General features: G+C 41.0%; 1 protein-coding gene across 6 annotated transcripts in view; it reads left to right on the forward strand.

Moving 5' to 3' along the window:
- nek11 (NIMA-related kinase 11) overlaps nucleotides 1–21,024 on the forward strand; it is a 296,435-nt gene that overhangs the window by 89,048 nt on the left and 186,363 nt on the right. For all 6 annotated transcript variants that reach the window (XM_073024305.1, XM_073024303.1, XM_073024304.1 and 3 more), the window contains one exon: nucleotides 7,412–7,577. In XM_073024305.1, coding sequence (XP_072880406.1) covers nucleotides 7,412–7,577 — 166 coding nt within the window. The remainder of the gene's footprint in view (nucleotides 1–7,411; nucleotides 7,578–21,024) is intronic.

The following is a 21,024-nucleotide window of genomic DNA, read 5'->3' on the forward strand; positions in this document are numbered from 1 at the left end:
CTTTCTTTCTCTTTTATTTTCCATAATTCTCCACCTTCCCCCTAGCCCATTTCCCTCCAACCTATCACTTCCTAGCTCTCTACTTTATCCCTCCCCCCACTTCTTATCCCCCCTTGACCATCCCATGTTACTTCACTCCTGATGAAGGGTTTCGGCCCGAAACGTCGTCACTACCTCTTCCCATAGATGCTGTCTGGCCTGCTGAGTTCTGCCAGTATTTTGTGTTTTTACTTAATAAGTTCCTGGTGGTTTGTTTTCATTATTTCAGGTATACTTTGTGGATTCATGTTATTTAGTCTCTGGTTGCTTACAATTTAGCTGTTCTCTCCTTTGGTGTAAACCAGTTTGAGAAGCAGGGAACAAAGCAAGAATGCTGCCTGAATTCAATACCAACCATTTCTACTCTGTGGAGTTTTCTTCACTTCATTGAACAAGCTGGTGATTTTCACCCCCTGCACCCCCACCTTTATTTGCTTGAATATATATTGCAACGGACACAAAATGCTGGAGGAACTCAGCAGGTCGGACAACGTCTATGGAAATGAATAAACAGCTGATGTTTCATGCTGAGGCCCTTCTTCAGGACTGAAATGGAAGGGGGAAGATGCCAGTGTAAAAATAGTGGGGGGAGGGGAAGGAGGCTGGCTAGAAGGTGATAGGTGGAGTCAAGAGTGTGGTCCTACATGTACCGTAGATTCCGGATTTTAAGCCGCTATTTTTTTCCCACATTTTGAACAGCTTTGAACTTTGCGGCCTTTAATCCGAAGCGGCTAATGCATGATTTTTTTCATGCCGCCTCGTAAACATTTTGCCTCATAACAGTAGACCAATAAAATTGATGAGTAGTTCACAGAGGTCCAATGAAATTGTACGATAAATCAAGCGCACTTTCACAATTAAATTATTGTAAATCAGTCATTTGTACTCACCCTCATCAACATGGAAAACACTCGAAGCATTGTGCTGCCTTATGGCATACTTAGTTTATAATATTTTCGCTTAGTAATTCATTTTCTAGTTAAAGTTAGAAGAGTTTTAACTATATTTGTTTTCTGTACTACATCGCGGGATGCTATGACGTCACACCCGGTTTCGCGGTGTCTTGTGGGAAAATGCCGGTTTGCGATAAACGGAAAGGAGGGGGGAGCGCATTACGCGAGCGGCTTTGGATCTGAGCGAACGCTGCTTTTAAATGCCGTTTGCGATAAACGGAAAGGAGGGGGGGAGCGCATTACGCGAGCGGCTTTGGATCTGAGCGAACGCTGCTTTTAAGTTAAAGGTGATCAATAACTTTTCCTGGTAGGCTGTAGTATATATATTTTTTACCAGTCGTTAGGAGATATTGGAATGTTGTTCAGTAAAGAAGTATACGCAACGTATTTAAAAGTAGCCGCGTTACGGGCACGGTTCGAAAAAAAGCATTTGCAATATGTATTTGTTTTTGTTACCATACGGATTTAATTAAAAGTTAAAAAATCCTCACGTGTAATATCTTTCTGTGTAAATATCTCATATTACAACGTGGGACACCTGCGGCCGAAAATCCGGTGCGGCCTTTACAATTAAAAAATTGATTTTATTTCTAAAATTAGAGCCAGCGGCTTTTAATCAGGTGCGCTCTGTAGTCCGGAATCTACGATATATGTAATTATTATCTGCATGGGGAAAATTTAGCATATTTTAAGTGATTCATGGTATGTGGTGCACTATGCATTAGGTTTAGAATCTGGAGAGCAGGTCTGCTGATGCGGGACGTGAGTTTGAATCCTGCTGGGGGATTTAAATTCACGTAATTTAAGTAAAGCTGTAATAAAATCTAAGGGCAATAGGTGGGGATTGTGAACCTACTGGGTTGTTGTTAAAAAATCCACCTGGTTCAATGAGGCCTTGCCTTTGGAGAGGCAAGTCTGCTATTCTGATCTTGGCCTGGCCCTAGTGTGTTAGCCTGGAAAATGGGATATATTGTTGTGCGGTCCCTCTTCAAGGGTGTATGTATAAATATACCGAACCAGTGCTGGTCTTGTCAGTGGCATGCATATATCCAATGAATAATAAAAACACATTAAAAAGAAATCTTTATAAATACAAGCTTTTCTTGATTAGTTATTGCAATGCATGCTTTACTTTGGGGTGGGGTGCTGGTGGAAGGATCTGCTCTTCATACAAAGAGAATTGCAGTGTTACATAGCATCTCTGACTTGCTCCCTAAACCTTCTCAATGCAACCAGGTCAATGACTTGCTGGACACGTTACCATGGCAACATTGCTATTAACCTTCACACCGCCAGCCCAATGTGCTATCGGGAGATTGTGGAGAAGAGGGATAGACAATCTATTTTCCAACAAAAATAAGCTTCAGCAGTAGTGAATCAATTAAAATAAGAGCTGCACATCTCACCTGGTGCAACGATATACAGAAGTCTGGTGCAGAAATATATAAAAGGCTTAAAGGTCTTTAATTAGAAACATTAACTCTGTTTCTCTCTCCACAGATATAGTATAACCTGCTGAGTGTCTTTAGCTTTTTCTGTTTTTATTATTGGCTTCCATTATCTGCTTTTTTTTCCTTCTCGAAGATTAAAGAAGAGGCATAAAAAGATGAGAAGATCAGTTCTATTTTTCACATGTGTATTGTAACATACATTGAAATGCATCGCTTGTGTCAAATCAAGTCAGTGAGGATCGTGCTGGGGTCAGTCCGCAAGTGTCCCCGTGATTCTGGCACCAACGTAGCATCGGAAATCACGAACCCTAGGCGTACATCTTTAAAACGTGGGAAGAAGCCCATGAAAGGAGAATATACAAACTCCTAACAGGCAGTGGTGGAATTCGAACTGCGATCGGTGATTGCTGGCTCTGCAGCAACCACTGGGCTGCTGTTCCACGTTGAAAAGAGTGCCTTGTCATCAGAGGCAATAGGACTGGAACCCATGACTGATCTCTTACCTTTATCCTCATTTACCTGCACTAAGCCTATATCCCTTGATACCCAGATTGATTTCTATTTTGAAGATTCTCAGTGACTCAGCGTCCGCAGCCCTCTTTAGCGATGGAATTCAAAAAGTTCATTCATGTCTGGGTGAAGTACTTTCTTACTTTCATCTTGCCTCTGTATGGCCAACCTGTTGTTTGACTCTATGATCCCGAGTTCTAATTACTCCTACCCAGGAAACATTGGTGCACATTTTCTGTCAAGTCTAATAACGATGACATTTTTTCAGTAAGATCATCCCTCGTTCTCTGAGACTCAACAGAGTAGATCTTTTCTCCTTGCTCTCCAAGGAATGAATTTGGAGACATTTTGTTGTATTCCCAATAATACAAATATGTCCTCCTTAGTTTGGGGCACTGGAACAAGATGTAATTTTCCAGGTTTGGTCTCACTGGGGTCCTATGTAATTGCAGTAAGACATCTTTAGTCTGGTACTTAGTAACCTTGCAAAAAAAGACTAATCCACCCTTCTCTCCTTTTTTCCTGCTTGCTGTAACTGCACATTAACTTTCTGTAATTTGTTTACTCAGGGCATTCTAAATACAAATACTTTGAATCCCTTTGCCATTTAAATTCTGAATCTGTATCTGTCAATACTCCATCTTTCTGTTTTGTTGACTAAATTGTTTTTTATTCCGTCTATTTTATCAATGGCCATTCATCGAGTCTGCCTATTTACCTTTAAAACCTATCTGCACCGCCTTCACAGCCTGCGCTTGCAACCAACTTCTGTAACATCAGCAAACTTGGGTGGTTCTCTAGTCCAAGTCACTGAGCAAGATTCACTAGCTGGGGATCAAGGCACCAGCCCACAAATCTTAGCATCTCAACTTAGAAGTGATCTGCATCTCCTTACCCTGCTTCCTGTCAGTTAAGCTAGAGTGATATGGGGATGGGAACCACGTCAGTAGGGCAGCAGGTGGTAGAGCTGAGGACAGGAAAGGTGGACTGACATGCAAGTCTGAAAGGGAAACTTATCAGGGGACATCCTAATAAACATGGGGAGAGAGAAATGTGTTTGTTTCAACACGAGAAACTGATCTACTGAGAAGAATTTCTTAGCATGTATGTTATATCCAGCACCTCAGATAGTTGAGATCAAGTGTCTCTGTTTTTCTGGCTCTATTAATTGAAGATTACTTTCTAGGATACATTTCAGTTATGGTAGTTTTCAGTTTGAAAGGAATTCAAGACTGAAAAAAAAGACACAGTAGATGCAGAGTACCAACGATCAAAGAGTAATTGTGAACATCATGAGTTTTGATTAGAGCGAAGATACCAGGGTAAAGAGCAATTGAATTAGATCCATTATCCAAGTCAAAATTCAAAGTGAAGTTATTTTCAAAGTATGTAAATGTCTCCATATACTACCTTGAGATTCACTTTGTTATGGGCATCACAGTGAAACAGCAAAATACAATGGAATCAATGAAAAACTACACACAAAGACTGACAAACAACCAATTGCAAAAGGAGACGAACTGTGCAAATAAAAAAAGAAACAAATAAGTGAATAAATTATTCTCAGAACATGGGTTGTAGAATCCTTAAATGTAAATCCATAAATTGTGGAATCCGTTCAGTGTGGAAGTGAGTGAAGTTATCTACGCTGGTTCAGGAACCTGATGGTTGAAGGCTAATAGCTGTCGCTGAACTTAAGGATCCTGTGCCTTCTACCTGATGGCAGCAATGAGAAGAGATGGTGGGGGTCCTTGATGATGCTTTCTTGTGGCAGTGGCCCTTGTAGATGTGCTCAATGGTGATGGATTGGAATGTGCCCATCTCTTTCCAAATGGTGGATTGCAGTTTTAAATCCTCCCAAGATATTTGATGCTGAATTTATTTCCATATAGGGATTATACATTTTCATTTCATAAAATGGTAAGTCTGATACTCGTCAATTCATTGAGATCATGATTAACCCTTGACTTCAATCCCGCACGATCACCATGTCACTCAATTCCCTTGCAATTCCTTCTCATGTGAACGGGCTCACAGTGTGTTTCTTATTATGACTTCAGTGCCACTTTATTGAAATTGGTGGTCTATCTATCTATCTACTTGTCTATTTATTTGTCTATCTATCTCTCTATGCCAGCTGGTGGCGTAGTGGCATCAGTGCTGGACTTTAGGGCGAGAGGTCTCGAGTTCGAATCCGGCTGGCTCCCTTGCACGTTCTCCATCCGTGCCTGGGTTAAGAGCTGGTGATAGTTTAGATAATGTTTAAATCGTTTTTTGGTAGTTTAGTATTGGGTAGCTTAAATGCCCTTTTGTCGCGGTGTAGGTTTTCGCCCTGTAATTCCTTCCCACACCATGGATTCTTCTCAACCTGCTGAGTTCCTTGCATAGACTGTTTGTTAACTACTTCCCTGCCCTGTTGGAAAAGTACCTGTCCTTTCTTCAGTAGCATCAGCATCCATGAATATCCTTTCCTCTGTCTCAGGTCATTGTTGGAACCCTTGTTTGTGCCTTTATCACCCCCAGGTTCAGTCACTCAAACAGTCCATCCTCCTGATTTCACCCACTGTGAGCTCATCCCAATGCCCTCCAGTCATCTCTGTTCTTGCTGCTCTGCCCTCTCCCCTCACTAGCCATGACATTGTCAATGAAATCAATGGATGACAACTTTCTGAATGATTTCTGTTCCATGATTGTAAGCTCTAATGTGTCCTCTTCTCTTTTCAAATGTGCATTTTAAATGAAAATAGCCGACAAAATGATAATTTGAGGGGTCGAAGGGGGAAATTTGGAAATTTTGGCCCTGAGGCTCTCCCTTACAAGGTAGTAGCGCGTGTCCCTCTGAGTCAGCAGGTTAGAAATACAATTGAACTCGTGGAAATAGTGCATCAACAAGGTACAGAGAGAGCACCGATGCAGGTGTTGTCCTTTGGAAGAGGTCTTGTCTACTTCAGTGGTTGTTAAAAATCCCATGATGTAATATTGTATAGAATGACGAAGCTATCCCTGGTGCACTGGCTAACAGAGTGGATTCTGTTTAACTGGACCATTAGTTAATCCGGGCAATGAATTATTTGTGACAACTTTTAAAGAACAAAAACTAATTGAGAAAATAATCAGGATTCTGTGGCTTTATTTGGGACACCATGCTACTTAAATGGGACACGAGACGTTGCTGAACAGCTTCTAACTAGTGTCTGTCACATGCACTTCGACACTAACACCATGCTTAGAGCGAACAGTTTTTAAGTAGCATCAGATGCATATGTTTGTATTAAAAAAAGTGATTTTTGTCATTGATAGTTGGCAAGAAATAAACATTAAGACAGCTCAGAACTGTTTTGCTCACTGCAGTTTCAAGCATTCAGGCTTGGAGATTCTGGCAAGGGTTGGTGAAAATGAATTGATTTCACTATTTCAACAAGTTAGGAACTACGAAGAATTTGAAGGTATCGACAATCATCTTGAATGTTAAATTTGAAAGTTAAAGATTTTGAGGATGCAGACACCAGAAGCATTGTGTGAGTGCAGTCCATTATTTGCACTTGGTGTCTGTGCTGATTTTGTTAATTTACAGTTAAATCAAAAGAACACGGCAGATGAGTTCCTCTGTCAAGAAATATTAGGGACTAATACACAGTTTTGTGGTACTCTAGTAGTATTGGTAGCATTCTAATTTCTTCTGCATTTCATTTAAATACATAATTTGTTGCTCAGTTAGTCTTTTTATACCTTTTCAACAATTTCCTTGAAACTTTAGCTAAGTGGGGCAGCCGTTTAATTGGGCCAAATGTACTGGTCCCGATGTATCCCAGTTAATCAGAATCCACTGAATTTTACACCCAAAACAACATCACTAAAACTGGCCTTTTAACCTGCAGTTGGAGTTTTCGGAAAATGTGGTCATTTGCTTTGGTATATCATGAATCATATTCTCATTGAGAATTTTACGGTTGCGTTACTTTGAGGTACGATTTAGCAGTGGCAAATTGTCATCCTTTACACCAGTTAATTCATTACAGCATCTGTTAATCATAAACTGGAACAATTTGATTCATATTGGAAAAATGGTTTAACTACATAATAACTCATAGACCTGATTTTATTTTCACAAATCAATGAATATGTTGTAAAAAAAAAGATCACTCCCTACTTGTACATCATTTTCTCCTTTTGCTTGTTCTTTCTTTCCTCTCTTTTCTTTAAGTGTATACCTCAGATAAATATTATGTGGAGATTTGTGGCAAATATGAATATATGATATGTATGTACAGTATCTGAAATACATCTTATGGAAATGTTTGTTTGATGATGAACTTCAATAAAAAATAAATCACAAAATCTTTTAATGCCAAACACTTCTGATCAATTTACCCAGATACGTGTTGATAAATTTTAACTATCCCATATCTTTGCCAAAGAAAATTTATGTTCCTTTCTTTTATTAATTTTTTTTTGTAGAAAAGTCTTAAAGGAGATATCGGTTGGGAATCTGGAGCCAAATGAGACGGTACAGGCTAATTTGGAAGCACAGCTGCTCTCGAAGCTTGACCATCCAGCGATTGTTAAGTTCTACTCCAGCTTTGTGGAGCAATTCAGTTTTTGCATCATTACAGAATACTGTGAGGTGAGCAATTAATAAACAAGCCTAGAGAAGTACTGTAATGTTTCCGGTGTATTTAGATTTATGCGCGGGGGAGAAAAAGCACAATTGGTTCATTTAAAGTGCCACCTTTTCAGTGTGTTTATTTGGCTATGTGTTGTTGTCTCAAACATTGCAGTGTTTGGACTGGATCCAGAGTTTTCTGTGATATTTTGAGTCCCAGTAAAAGGGTGCACCACCACCTTTGCAGTTCAGTTGATATACAATGTATGAAACATCAAGCCCACTAGTAATCAAACCTTTTTTAGAAATTTAAGAAATTTGTTGAGAATATAGGAAGGAAACATGTTTAGCTTTGGCAGCTAATAAAAGCTGTCCTGAGCAAATGTAACTTTCCTCTTACCCCTCTCCACTCAATAACACATTGGATATTTCATTGATATTTCACTCTGCTTCATCAATTTTAGCCGCAAGATACGATACTGCAGAAGGTCAGTCTTTTAAAAAGAATGTGCTATAATGAGGCAGAATTAGGAGTGAGTGGAGGTTACTGCTTATTTAATGCAGACTGCTGAAATCTGATTTCTTGCATTTAAGTCGTGCTAAGTGTTTAAGTGCAACAAAATTGATTCTGTAATTCTGTAAGCTCTCCCAGAGAGCTTTATCGGTAAAATGGGCTGATTTTTGGAGTAGCATCTGCAACTGCACTCTGGCAGAAAACTATGGACCAGGTGTTGTCCAGGGACTCAGTGTCACCTGGATGACATCGTTGTTACTGGTAAGGATGGCAAGGAACATCTCCGAAATCTTCAAACAGTGTTAGAAAGATTACAAGATTATGGACTCAGAGCACTTTGCAACATGTGTGAATTCTTACTGTGGTTGCACCATTGACGCACAAGCGATACACAAGCCTGCTGAGAAAATTCATGCAGTGGTGGATCCCCGAGGCCAAAATATGTGTCACATTTGCAGACCTTTTTAGGATTTGTCTGTGACTTTCACAGGTTCCTGCCAAACCTGGCTATTGTGTTCCACCCTGTGAACGTATTACCACAGATCAGAAAGAAATGGCAATGGGCAAAGCAGTGTGAGATGGCTTTCCAAAGGGTGAAGGAAATGGTGATGCCAGACACTGTACTGACACATTATGATCCACATCGTCTAGTGAAACTTCACCTTGCCTCATCACATGTTATGAATGATGGAGGTGAGCACCCCATAGCCTTTGCATCACGTTCCTTTACCACTGCAGGGAAAATTTATGCGCAGGTTGGCAGAGGTCTCGAGCCTGGTTTGTGGTGTAAGACATTTCAACCAGTACTTGTATGGGAGAGAGTCTATGCTCATTACTGATCATCGGCCACTACTGCCCGTTTTCAATCCACAGAGTGGTGTTCCCCTAACAGCAGCAGCATGACGCAGAGGTGGGCTCTGTTTCTTGGAGGACGCAACTACAAGGTCAAATTCAAGGGGATAACCAATCATGGAAATGTTGCTGGATTGTGCCATTTATCCTTGGAAAAGGAAACACTTGAACAATTTACAAAAGTGGACATTCCTTGATGTATTCTCCCTATTGAAAATCGGAAGAGATGATCCAGAGACAGTCCCTATGTGACTTCCTTGTCCATTTCCCTCTCTCACCTTATCTTCTTACCTGCCCATCACCTCCCTCTGGTGCTCTTCTCCCTTCCCTTTCTTCCATGGCCTTCTGTCCTCTCCTATCAGATACCCCCTTCTCCAGCCCTTTATCTCTTTTACCAATCAACTTCCCAGCTCTTAACTTCACCCCTTTCCCTCTCCCAGTTTCACCTTTCACCTATGACCTTGTATTTCTTCTCCCCTCCCCCACCTTCTTACTCTGACTTCTCATCTTTTCCCCCAGTCTTGATTGAAGGTCTTAGCCGGAAACACTGATTGTTTACTCCTTTCTATAGTTGCTGTCTGGCCTGCTGAGTTCCTCCAGCATTAGAAGTGTTCCCAATTGCCTCCTCTACAGCCTTGCACTCTGTTGGTGTGTTGCAAAGCCCTTTCTCAAGAACTGGTGTTCCAGAACATTTAGTTATTGACAACCGACCAGAGTTTGTTATGGCACACGAGTGAATCTGCAGATGCTGGAAATAAATAAAAACACAAAATGCTGGCAGAACTCAGTAGGCCAGACAGCATCTATGGGAGGAGGTAGTGATGACGTTTCGGGCCGAAACATCGTCACTACCTCCTCCCATAGATGCTGTCTGGCCTGCTGAGTTCTGCCAGCATTTTGTGTTTTAATTAGAGTTTGTTATGGAACAGTTTCAATCATTCCTGAAAATGAATGGAATATGACATATTACATCTACACTGTACTACCCATCTACAGATGATTTGGCAGAAAGCTGTCCAGAGCTGTCAAATCTATCTCTTGCAGTCCCAGACTCAACTCTTATAATCACCATGGAAAAGGCCCCAGAACCAGAGATTATTTCACAGCCACAAATCCTCCCTTCCAAGCAGAGTGATCTCCTTGTCAGGAAATATGTCATCCCACAAGAGTAAGAAATCATTCACAGTGCTTAAGTCTTTAGGCTTCAATGGGACAATCTAAAATTCACTGTGCTGTGGACGTCTATATAATAGTTGTATCATATGTCATATATATGACTTGGCACGTGGCCAAGTGGTTCAGGCATTGGTCTAGTGATCTGAAGGTCGCTAGTTTGAGCCTCAGCTGAGGCAGTGTGTTTTGTCCTTGAGCAAGGCACTTAACCACACATTGCTCTGTGATGACACTGGTGCCAAGCTGTATCGACCCTTGACCTTCTCTTGGACAACAAGGGAAGAGGGGTGACTTGCAGCATAGGCAACTGCTGGTCTTCCATACAACCTTGCCCAGGCCTCAGTCATCATCGAAAATTGATGGACAGCCGAAGAAAAGAATACGACTAGAGTGGAATTCTGTTCATTATGTATGTGAGCTGAGGTGCATTTTATATTGAGTTGAAGGGAGCAGGGAGGATTGTTGTGTATTTAATATTTCCATAATACTTGAGTAATACTGTAAATATATTGTTTGAGTAAGCATTCTTTGTAGTTTACATAACTCATTATGGGTTATATGTAAAAGATTGTGAATGGCATACAGTACATCATTACACCACATGTGACCACTTCATGAAAGAAAAACTAGCATACATGAGTATCTCCGGCTCCTATGTTTTTCTTTCAGTTTAGTTTCTGGAGTTACAAAACATATCCGGCAGTCAAAAAGATTTTTTTTAAATTACTAGTTACTTTAGATGCAAGTTAAAGTGTCTAATCTTTTCAAAGTGAGAAGCAATTTCTTCTCTTCGAGGTCGTAAATCTTTGGAGTTAGCAACCCTCAGCAGAGATGGATGTTCAATTGCTGATTATATTCAGGATTGAGTTGTAGGGGTGGGGTGTTAGTGTTACCGAATTGATATGAAATGGACAAAAGACGTGAATTTGATTATAGAATAAGCCTTTATCTTATAGAATTGAAGAGCAGGAGAAGAGGGGTGAATAGTGTATGCCGAGTTTTATTTCTCACACTCTTGGATAAGGGTAAAATTCATTTGGAGATATCCAGCAAAAATGTTGAGCTGAGGGTTGAGATACATTTGCTGAATATACTGCTTTGATTCTCTTTGTTTTATTATGAGCTATTGTACTTCTACACAATGGAGCAAAATTTCTTTTGAGTTGAAAATAGTTTGCTTTCGACACTAGCTATGCAGTTTTCAATTATCCTACAAAAGTACGCTATTCTCGTAGTAAATAAGTGGAGAAGGTGTGAATGCAGCAAACTCTATTTTATTCAAAGTGAAAATAATGCAAAGAGTCAGGAAAAGCTATTTTCCCACCACGTAATGAAAACGTATTGCTGGTTTGTCAGAATTGATTTCCATCAGGAATCTCATCTTTGGCACTGTGGAGCGTCTCTATTAATGGCTTCTGACTATGGACAATCTTATGGCATGTTGCAGTGATGGTCAGAGCTGTAATATGTTTTATGAATAGACTTCAATGATTGGCTAATAATTAGGAGCTGTGAAGTTTGAATTGGAGGAACCATTGGTCATTAAATGCCAACAATGAAATATATTCCATCTTTTCTCGTGCTGAACCATCTGTCGCTTACACCTACACAGTCAGTTATCATTGCTACCAGAAGTGCTGAAGTCTGATTTAACTCCTCCACATGGCCCTGAGTCAATCCCATTTTAGGTTGTTTTAAAATTGACTTTATTTTTGGTGTTGAACCCAACCATGCTATTATTGTTGGAGTTAGCAGATAAGTTACTTCTTTGAAAGTTGTACTTTTCTCATTTACAAACTTCTATTCTTTTGTGGGACATGGCATGCCCTTGGCAAGCTGGACGGCATGGTAGTGTAGTGGTTGGCACAACGCTTTACAGTACAGGCCACTGGGCTTCATTTCCCATCGCCGCCTGTACATTCTCCCCATAATTGTGTGGGTGCTCACAGTCCAAAGACATACCGATGGTAGGTTAAGAGGTCATTATAAATTGTCCTGTGAATAGGCTCGCATTAAACCGGGGGATCATGGTTCGAAGAGCAGGGATTGCGCTGTATCTCAATAAATAGAATGATGAAGTTCAGCATCTGTTGCCCATTTTCAATTGTCCTTGAAGTGTGGCCAGCCAGGTTAAGGTGAAAGATTCCCTTTGCTAATAAAAAAAAATTAATGAAATAGATAGGGTTTATGACAATTTGATGGTTATCGGTAATGATGTTCTAAAATAATTAAAATGATCCAGATTTATTTAATTAATTATCAAAATTTAAATTCCCCAGCTCTTGTTTTGGTAATTGACCATTATTATTTGTCCGATAATCAGGTAGCACTACAGTAGCATGGTGGTTAGCGTAATGCCATACAGCACCAGTGATTGGTGTTCACTGCCTGTCGCTGTCTGTAAGGAGTTTGTATGTTCTCACCCTGACCCTGTGGGTTTCCTCCAGGTCTTCAGCTTTCCTCCCACATTTGAAGGACATACGGGTTAGTGTGCGTTGTGAGCATCATATGTTGGCACTAGAAGTGTGGCGACACTTGCGATTGCCCTCAAATGAGTCCTTGGACTGTGCTGGTCATTGATGCAAATAACACACTTCACTGTATGTGACAAATAAAGCTGATCTCTTTAATCACTAGGTTAAAGGTTTATAACGCACCTCTCGGGATCTTTTCATTGAAGGTAATCAGAAAGATCCAGGTTTCGTGGGACACCACCATTTGTTTTGTTGTTAAGACCATAAGATATAGGAACTGAAATAGGCCATTTGGCCCATCAAGTCTGTTCTGCCATTTGATCATGGCTGATCTATTTTTCCTTTCAGCCCCAATCTCCTGCCTTCTTCCCGTATCCCTACATGCCCTGAACAATCAAAACTCTAACAACCTCTGCCTTAAGTATACCCAATGACTTGGCCTCCACAGCTGCCTATGGTAAAAAAATTCCATAGATTCACCACTCTCTGGCTAAAGAAACTCCTCCTCATTTCCGCTCTAAAAGAAACCCCTCTATTCTGAGGCTGTGTCCTCTGGTCTTAGGCTCTCCCACCATAGGAAACATCCTCTCCACATCTACTCCTTCGAGGCCTTTCACCATTCGATAGCTTTCAATGAGGCGTCCCTTCATTCTTCTGAATTCCAGTGAAAGATACTGTTCACTGAGTGAATCTATGTACAGAAATGATTTCTTTAAACATTTTGGTGGAGTTTGTTATTTATTATGCATAACTCAACTTTCAAGAATATCTGTTGTGTATTTGTGTGTGCTACTCAGTAGAGGCTGCTCAGTGAAGAAGAAATTTAATAAGAATAGGCTCAAAAATATAGGCAAAAAAAGGCTCACTTTACAATGACTGCTTAGTTTCATATCTCAGAGCCAATTCCCAGGTCTCACTGGAGAAACAAAGATAAATAGAACTGAACTAAGGTATGGAACCTGAAATGTAACATCGCAAAAAATAAAGAGCCCATATATTTATGATATATTTAGATATTTTTTCTATTATTCAAGAAATGAATACATCTATGCAATCATTCAAGACTGTACAAGGTGCTTTACAGCCAATACCTATTGTCGCTGTTTCACAGAAGAAATATGCCAACCAATTTGATTATGGCAAGCTCCCACAGCTGCAACACGATAAGCCAGATGGTCAATTTCCTTTTGTCCAAGGGGTAAATATTGACGAATACTGGCTGTCAATCCTCTTCTTTGAAGCAATGCTTGCAATTTACAATGCAGGCAGGATGTAATTTTTCATCTAGAAGGCAGTACTACTTTCAATTTGTTCTGGTTTTGGCAGTACAACCACAACTTTCACATCTCGGATTGGTTTCCACTGAACCAATGTTAAGCAATACATGTATTTATTTACCTACTCCTTTATGGCTGATCCATGGAGCACTGGAATAGTGGGATACTCAGTCAATCCCTTGAGACTCTTCTGCCAGTCCTTTGGATCTTGCGAGATGTTGTGAAACACCTTGAAATGTTTTGCTATGTGTTAAGTGCTGCACAAATGCAAACTGCTTTTCAAAACTCAAAGTAAATCTATTATCAAAATATGCATATAGTACTGTGCAAAAGTACTGTGTGGCATGGTAGTGTAGTGGTTAGCACAACACTTTATAGTACCAGCGACCCAGGTTCAATTTCCGCCGCTGCCTGTAAAGAGTTTGTATGTTTTCCCTGTGACCGCGTGGGTTTCCTCTAGGTGCTTCAGTTTCCTCTCACAGTTTATTACTGGTTGAAGGTTAATTGATCATTGTAAATTGTCCTGTGATTGGGCTAGGAGTAATTCTGGGCATTGCTGGGCGGTGTGGCTCGAAGGGTTGGAAGGGCCTATTTGGCGCTGTATCTCAATAAATGAAAATAAAACTCTGAGGTGCGTATACATAGCTAGGGTGCACTGTATTGCACTGTACTGCTGCCACAGAAACAAAACAAATTTCATGACAAATGTGATGATAAACCCAATTCAGATCTGGATCACTACTGTGGACCGAGAGTGGGAAGGAGGCAGGGAGAGTGGAGTCATTTTTGGGAAAAGGTGAAGGGAGAGGGGAGGGAGCTGGAAGCACCAGAAAGGCATTCTGTAATTATCAATAAAACAATTGTTTAGAATCAAATGATCTTTCCTGGTGTCTCAGGACTGGGTGTGTCTACACTGACACCAAACCCGTCCTTGACACTCCTTCTCTGCCATCTGTCCCACACCCCTCCCATGGTGCTCCATCCTTGCCATTCCCAACATCATTTGCTCCCGCCAGATTTACAAACTCGCTCTCCGCTCCACGTTGACAAATGAAGTACAGGTGGCCCCTGTTTTTCCAATTCTGGCTTTACGACATCTCGCTGTTACCAAAGACCTACATCAGTACCTGTTTTCGCTAACCAAAGAGTATTTTCACTTTTACGAAAAAAAGACGCCCGCTTTATACGTGTGTTTACCCCGAGAAAGACTACCATGACCGTGAAGCCTTGTGTGGGCAGTTGTGTGCGCATGGGTGTACGTGCCAATTTTTTTCCTCCAAATCGATTTTGGCTCGCTGTCTTCCCAATTCTGATAAGTGAAACTACACCGTACATACAATATTTCTACTTTATATAGGTTGTGTATTTATTATATCATTCCTGTTTTTACTATATGTTAGTGTTATTTTAGGCTTTATGTGTTATTTGGTATGATTTGGTAGGTTATTTTTTGGATCTGGGAACGCTCAAAAATTTTTCCCATATAAATTAATGGTAATTGCTTCTTCGCTTTACGCCATTTTGGCTTATGAACAGTTTCATAGGAATGCTCTACCTTCGGATAGCGGGGGAAACCTGTACTGTGAAGAATTCTTAGGTGTCCTAGCTGTATAAACTGTATATGTTTAAGACTTTTGCACATTGTATACCACATTGAAATTCATTTTCTTGCAGGCATTCACAGGAAAAGAAAGAGAAGTAGAATAGAGTTTTATGAAAAACTGTACAAAGATTGACAAACAACTAATGTGCAAAAGGTACTGTGCAAATAAATAGCAATAGTGAAAACTGAAAACATGAGCTGTAAAGTTTTTTAGAAAGTGAGTCTGTAGGTTGAAGAATCAATTCAGATTAGTGGTGAGTGAAGAAGACACATTTACTCTGTGTTTCAATGTACATGTGATAAGTGAATCTGAATTTGATCCGGATTCAATCCACTTTGTATAAGAAGCCAAGTTCTGATTATGAACTTCTAATTCCTGGATCCAGATCACTTTAATATAAAAAGTAACAACAGTAGCAGCAGTCCAGCTCCCATTAGAACATCAGCTTCCATCTTCACTGAATGGTGTCTACTTTTAACTCTTTACTAAAATATCAAAAATTCGTCAATCTTCCGTGAGAAATTGCTCCCTGACTTCCCTATCCTGCCATTTCCAAGAAGAGTAGGTCTCCTGCAAAACAGAATCAGTACTCCAGATGGGTTCTGAATGAGACTCCATGCAGCTGAAAGTTGGCTTCCTTACTTCTGAATTACAACTCCTTCGCAATAGAAGACAACTTCCCATCAGCCATTTTGATTACATTTCAAATCATTTCACTAGGTTTGTGATTTGCATGCTTGAACCTCCGAACCGCTTTGCTCCTCTGTGTTTCTGAGTTTATTTTTTGCTGATCTGATTAGGAAATACCCTCATCAGTATTTCTCATATTGTCCTCCTGCCAGAGTCTTTGGCACTCAACCTGTTGTGCTGTATCCTCTTGAGCCTAAATCATGAAATATCTTTAAAGTGATTAGATACACCTACTTGAATCCATCAATACCATTTTGGTTTATACATTGGGGTGCGTGGTAGCATAACAGTTAGCATAATGCTATCACAACGCCAGTGACCCAGGTTCAATTCCTGCTCCCGAGGAAAGGTCACGGCCCGAAACATCGGCTGTTCACTCTTTTCCATAGGTGCTGCCTGGCCTGCTGAATTCCTCCAGCATTTTGTGTGGGTTGCTTTGGATTTCCAGCATCTGCAGATTTTATTGTGTTTTTGTCAATTCCTGTTACCTTCTGTTAGGAGTTTGGACGTTCTCCCCATGACCTCATGGGTCCCTTCCAGATGCTCTAATTTCCTCCCACATCCCAAAGATGTACTGCTTGGTAGATTAATTGGTCACATGGGTGTAATTGGGCATTGTATACAATAAATGTATACAATATACATCCTGAAATGCTTTTTCTTCACAACCATCGATGAAAACAAAGGAATCCCTGAAGAATGAACGACAGTTAAACATTAGTACCCCAATGTCCCCCCCCAAAGCACCCCCCTCCCGTGTATAAGCGGCAGCGAGCAACAATCTCCCTCTCCCCACCAGCAAAAGTAAAGTGCACCCGCTACCAGCACTCAAGTGTGAGCAAAGCAATAGCAAAGACACAGACTGGCAGTTACCCCAAAGACTACATTGTTCATCCGATTATTCGACATGTTGCAGGCTCTCTCTCTCTCCTAATAAGGGAGAAAGGGGTGGCTCAATTTTCCAACGAGTGGGGAGACATAACAAACAACTCGCTGGTTTACAATGTTAAAAGTCCATTATGTTGCTTTTTTTGAGGTCTGTTCTTGAAGATCGCAAAGATCCTGGGTCCTCAGTCACACCACAGATGTTTCGACTCCCCCGTCGACACACGGGTCTCCTGTGGTGACGCCGACCCTTCATCTGCCCGTCTCCAGTTCCTCGAGATCCCAGGCTTCTGAATCTGTGCTGAAATCTTAGGCCAAGCCTTTGGCATGCCAAATAGCAGTCGATTGTGGAACCCCAAGAGTGGGTCCCATTCTCGCAAAGAACCGTAGTCAGCATGTAACTCCAGGTGAGGGTCTTCAAAAGAACCCTGAAAGGGAAAAATTGAGATATTAAAGATGGAAATAGAACTGTTTTTGAAGATGCAAGCAAAGGAGTTGCCATTGGACGCCATAACTACTTAGCTCCGCTTCCTCAATTAAAGCCCTTAAATCTGAAATTGACAATTGCCCCAACATTGTTGTTTGTGGAAGAGAGTTCCATACAATTACTACCACTGCATGTAACAATGTTTCATGTTACAATACTGAAATGACCACCTCTTATTTTCAGACTGTAGCCTGGATGACCTCTCCTTGTAGTTTAACCCTTGGGGTCCAAGTACAATCTTCGTAAATCTGACTGCACACTAAGTGCTCATTTGTAGCTCCAGCCACCCATCGCACTGTGTGGCACCTGCAATTGGAATATTCACTCCTCTGTTTCTGCAACTGTCTGTGGCGAGAGGCTAGGGAAATGCTATCCGTCACATTCTGCAAATCGGAAAATGAACTCATTATCCCCCCACCCCCGCATCTCCTACCTGCCAACCTGTTACTGACCCCTGTTACAGGTTACCTCCAATCCCATGTTCTGAGATTTGCTATTAATCTCTTGTGAGGAATCTTGTCAGATGTTAGCTCTGTACTTCGTGGGCGTTTCAAATAATTCAGTCAGGTTAGTCTGAAGTGACCTATATTTCAGGAACCTGAGCCGATTCTCTTCAAGCAGCAGGTATTAAAAAAAAAATAAACATAAAAAAGGATGTGGCTTTTAATTTCAGTACGTATCATAGTATTTTAGAAATGAACCAGTTTCCAGTTGCTGTGGTGCCGAACGGCAATTACCATCTAGGTTATGGCTCAGACTTAGTTTTTTAAAGGTTTTGGGGACAGAGAGAAGAGTTAAATTGTAAATTAGGATTTAGGGACAGTGATGTGGCAGAGTTGGAGGTCACGTTTGGGTTTAAGGGCGGGGGTGTTGTGGAATTAGCGGTGTAGTGACATCTGCACCGGACATCGAGCGAGTGGTCCTGGGTTCGAATCCGGCCGGCTCCTTGTACGCTTTCAGCTCACCTGGAATCCGGGGTCCGGTCGTCGGCCAGTCTCGGGGTCGATGCCAAAGATCAGATCATGAGGGCTGATTGGAAGTCTGGAAGTGGAAGCTTGATGGCCAAACCCTGGAGACTGGAGGCCCAGAGGCCTCTCCTCCTGTCCTGAAGTTGGAGGACTGCTCATGTGGGTGAGTGGGAGGGTAGAAAGGGGGCTTGTGGTTCTGCTGAGCATTGTGGGCACGCTATATTGGTGCTGGAATGTATACTGACACTTGCTGACTGACCCAGCACCTCATTAGGTGTGTTCTGTTAACACAAATGACACTCTTCATTGTTTGTCTTGATGTGCAAGTGATAAATTAATCTCAATCTGAATTGGGAACATTTTTTGAAATGTAGCTTCTAATCTAAGCCATCGATATGAACAGTATCCAGTTTAACACTTCATCTCATTCCCTCTCTGACTTAACTGTCTGTGGGTTCTTACGCTGTTCTAACAAGACTTCAATGTAGCCTTTAAGTTGAAAAGCTTAAAGATTAGGTTTAGTTGTCACATGTGCACTGAAACATACATTGACATGTGTAATTTGCGTCAAATCAAACCCGTGATGCTGGGCAGCCTGTGAGTGTTGCCGTTGAACCAATGCCAACATAGCATGCCCACAACTCACTTACCTTTTAGTGAGATTCCAGGATAGTCTGTTGTCCCTGCCCCTAGTGCTGGGGTTATGGGCAGTTCCAAACAGACACAGGCCATTCTGACAGGGGAGGGTGAGAGAAAAAAAGATTTCACTAATCTATCTATCTCTCCCTCACTTTTTCAACAACTTAAAACTAATATCTTTTCTCTTTCCTTGTTCTGTGCAGTACCCTACAACTAATTGACAAAGAGCCTTTGACTTGTAACATTACCGTAGATTCCGGATTTTAAGCCGCTACTTTTTTCCCACATTTTGAACTGCTTTGAACTTTGCGGCCTTTAATACGGAGCGGCTAATGCATTATTTTTTTTCATGCTGCCTCGTAAACATTTTGCCTCGTAACAGTAGACCAATAAAATTGATGAGTAGTTCACAGAGGTCCAATGAAATTGTACGATAAATCAAGCGCACTTTCACAATTAAATTATTGTAAATCCGTCATTTGTACTCACCCTCATCAACATGGAAAACACTCGAAGAAAAGCATTGTGCTGCCTTTATGACAGTTATTTAGTTTATAATATTTTCGCTTAGTAATTCATTTTCTAGTTAAAGTTAGAAGAGTTTTAACTATATTTGTTTTCTGTACTACATCGCGGGATGCTATGACGTCACACCCGGTTTCGCCGCGTCTTGTGGGAAAAATGCCGTTTGCGATAAACGGAAAGGAGGGGGTCGAGCGGCGGAGCGAAAACGCTGCTTTTAAGTTAAAGGCGATCAATAACTTTTCCTGGTAGGCTGCAGTATATATATTTTTTACCAGTCGTTAGGAGATATTGGAATGTTGTTCAGTAAAGAAGTATACACAACGTATATTTAAAAGTAGCCGCGTTAAGGGCACGGTTCGAAAAAAAGCATTTGCAATATGTATTTGTTTTTGTTACCATATGGATTTAATTAAAAGTTAAACAATCCTCACGTATAATATCTTTCTGTGTAAATATCTCATATTACAACGTGGGACACCTGCGGCCCGGTGCGGCCTAAAATCCGGTGCGGCCTTTACAAGTAAAAAATTGATTTTATTTCTAAAATTAGAGCCAGCGGCTTTTAATCAGGTGCGCTCTGTAGTCCGGAATCTACGGTAACTTGGTTTCTTTTTTCACAGATGCTGCTTGACTTGCTGAATCTTTCCAGCATTTTTTGTTATTATTACAGTGTTTTATTTCCTTTGGAATGTTGAGAGCACAGCAGCCAAGTTGAACACTTCTTATTCTTCTTAAGCCCTTCATCCCTGTTGGGGCATAGACCAGAGTCTCCCGTCCTGGGCTGATGATTCATCGGCCCCATGGGTTCCGCTTTCATCACAAGACTTCATACGTCTTCTAGCCAAAGATCTTTCCTCTCCCAGGGATGAGGTCTTTGTAGCTTCTGCAGGTGCTTCTATAACTAGATTTTTACAGGATGTGGTTGCTCGCTTTCAAGGTTCAATGAGTTATGCATTCAGAGATACTCTTCTGTGCACCACTGCTGTAATGCGTGGTTATTTGAATTACTGCCACTTTTCCGTCAGCTTGAACCAGTCTGGCCATTCTCCTCTGACCTCTCTCATGAACAAGATGTTTTCACCCAGAGAACTATTGCTCACTGGATGTCTTTTTCCCCTTTTTGCACTGTTCTCTATAAACTCTAGATACTGTTGTGTGTGAAAATCCCAGGACATCAGCAGTTTCTGAGATACTCAAACTGCCCCGTCTGGCACCAACAACCATTCTACGGTCAAAGTCATTTATATCACATTTCTTCCCCATTCGGATACTTGGGTCAGAACAACAACTGAACCTCTTGACAATATCTGCGTGCTTTTATGCTTTGAGTTGCCGCCACGTGATTGGCTGATTAGATGTTTGCATTAATGGACAGATATA

Source organism: Hemitrygon akajei, chromosome 20 (genome assembly GCF_048418815.1).
Source record: "Hemitrygon akajei chromosome 20, sHemAka1.3, whole genome shotgun sequence".
Lineage (NCBI taxonomy): Eukaryota > Metazoa > Chordata > Chondrichthyes > Myliobatiformes > Dasyatidae > Hemitrygon > Hemitrygon akajei.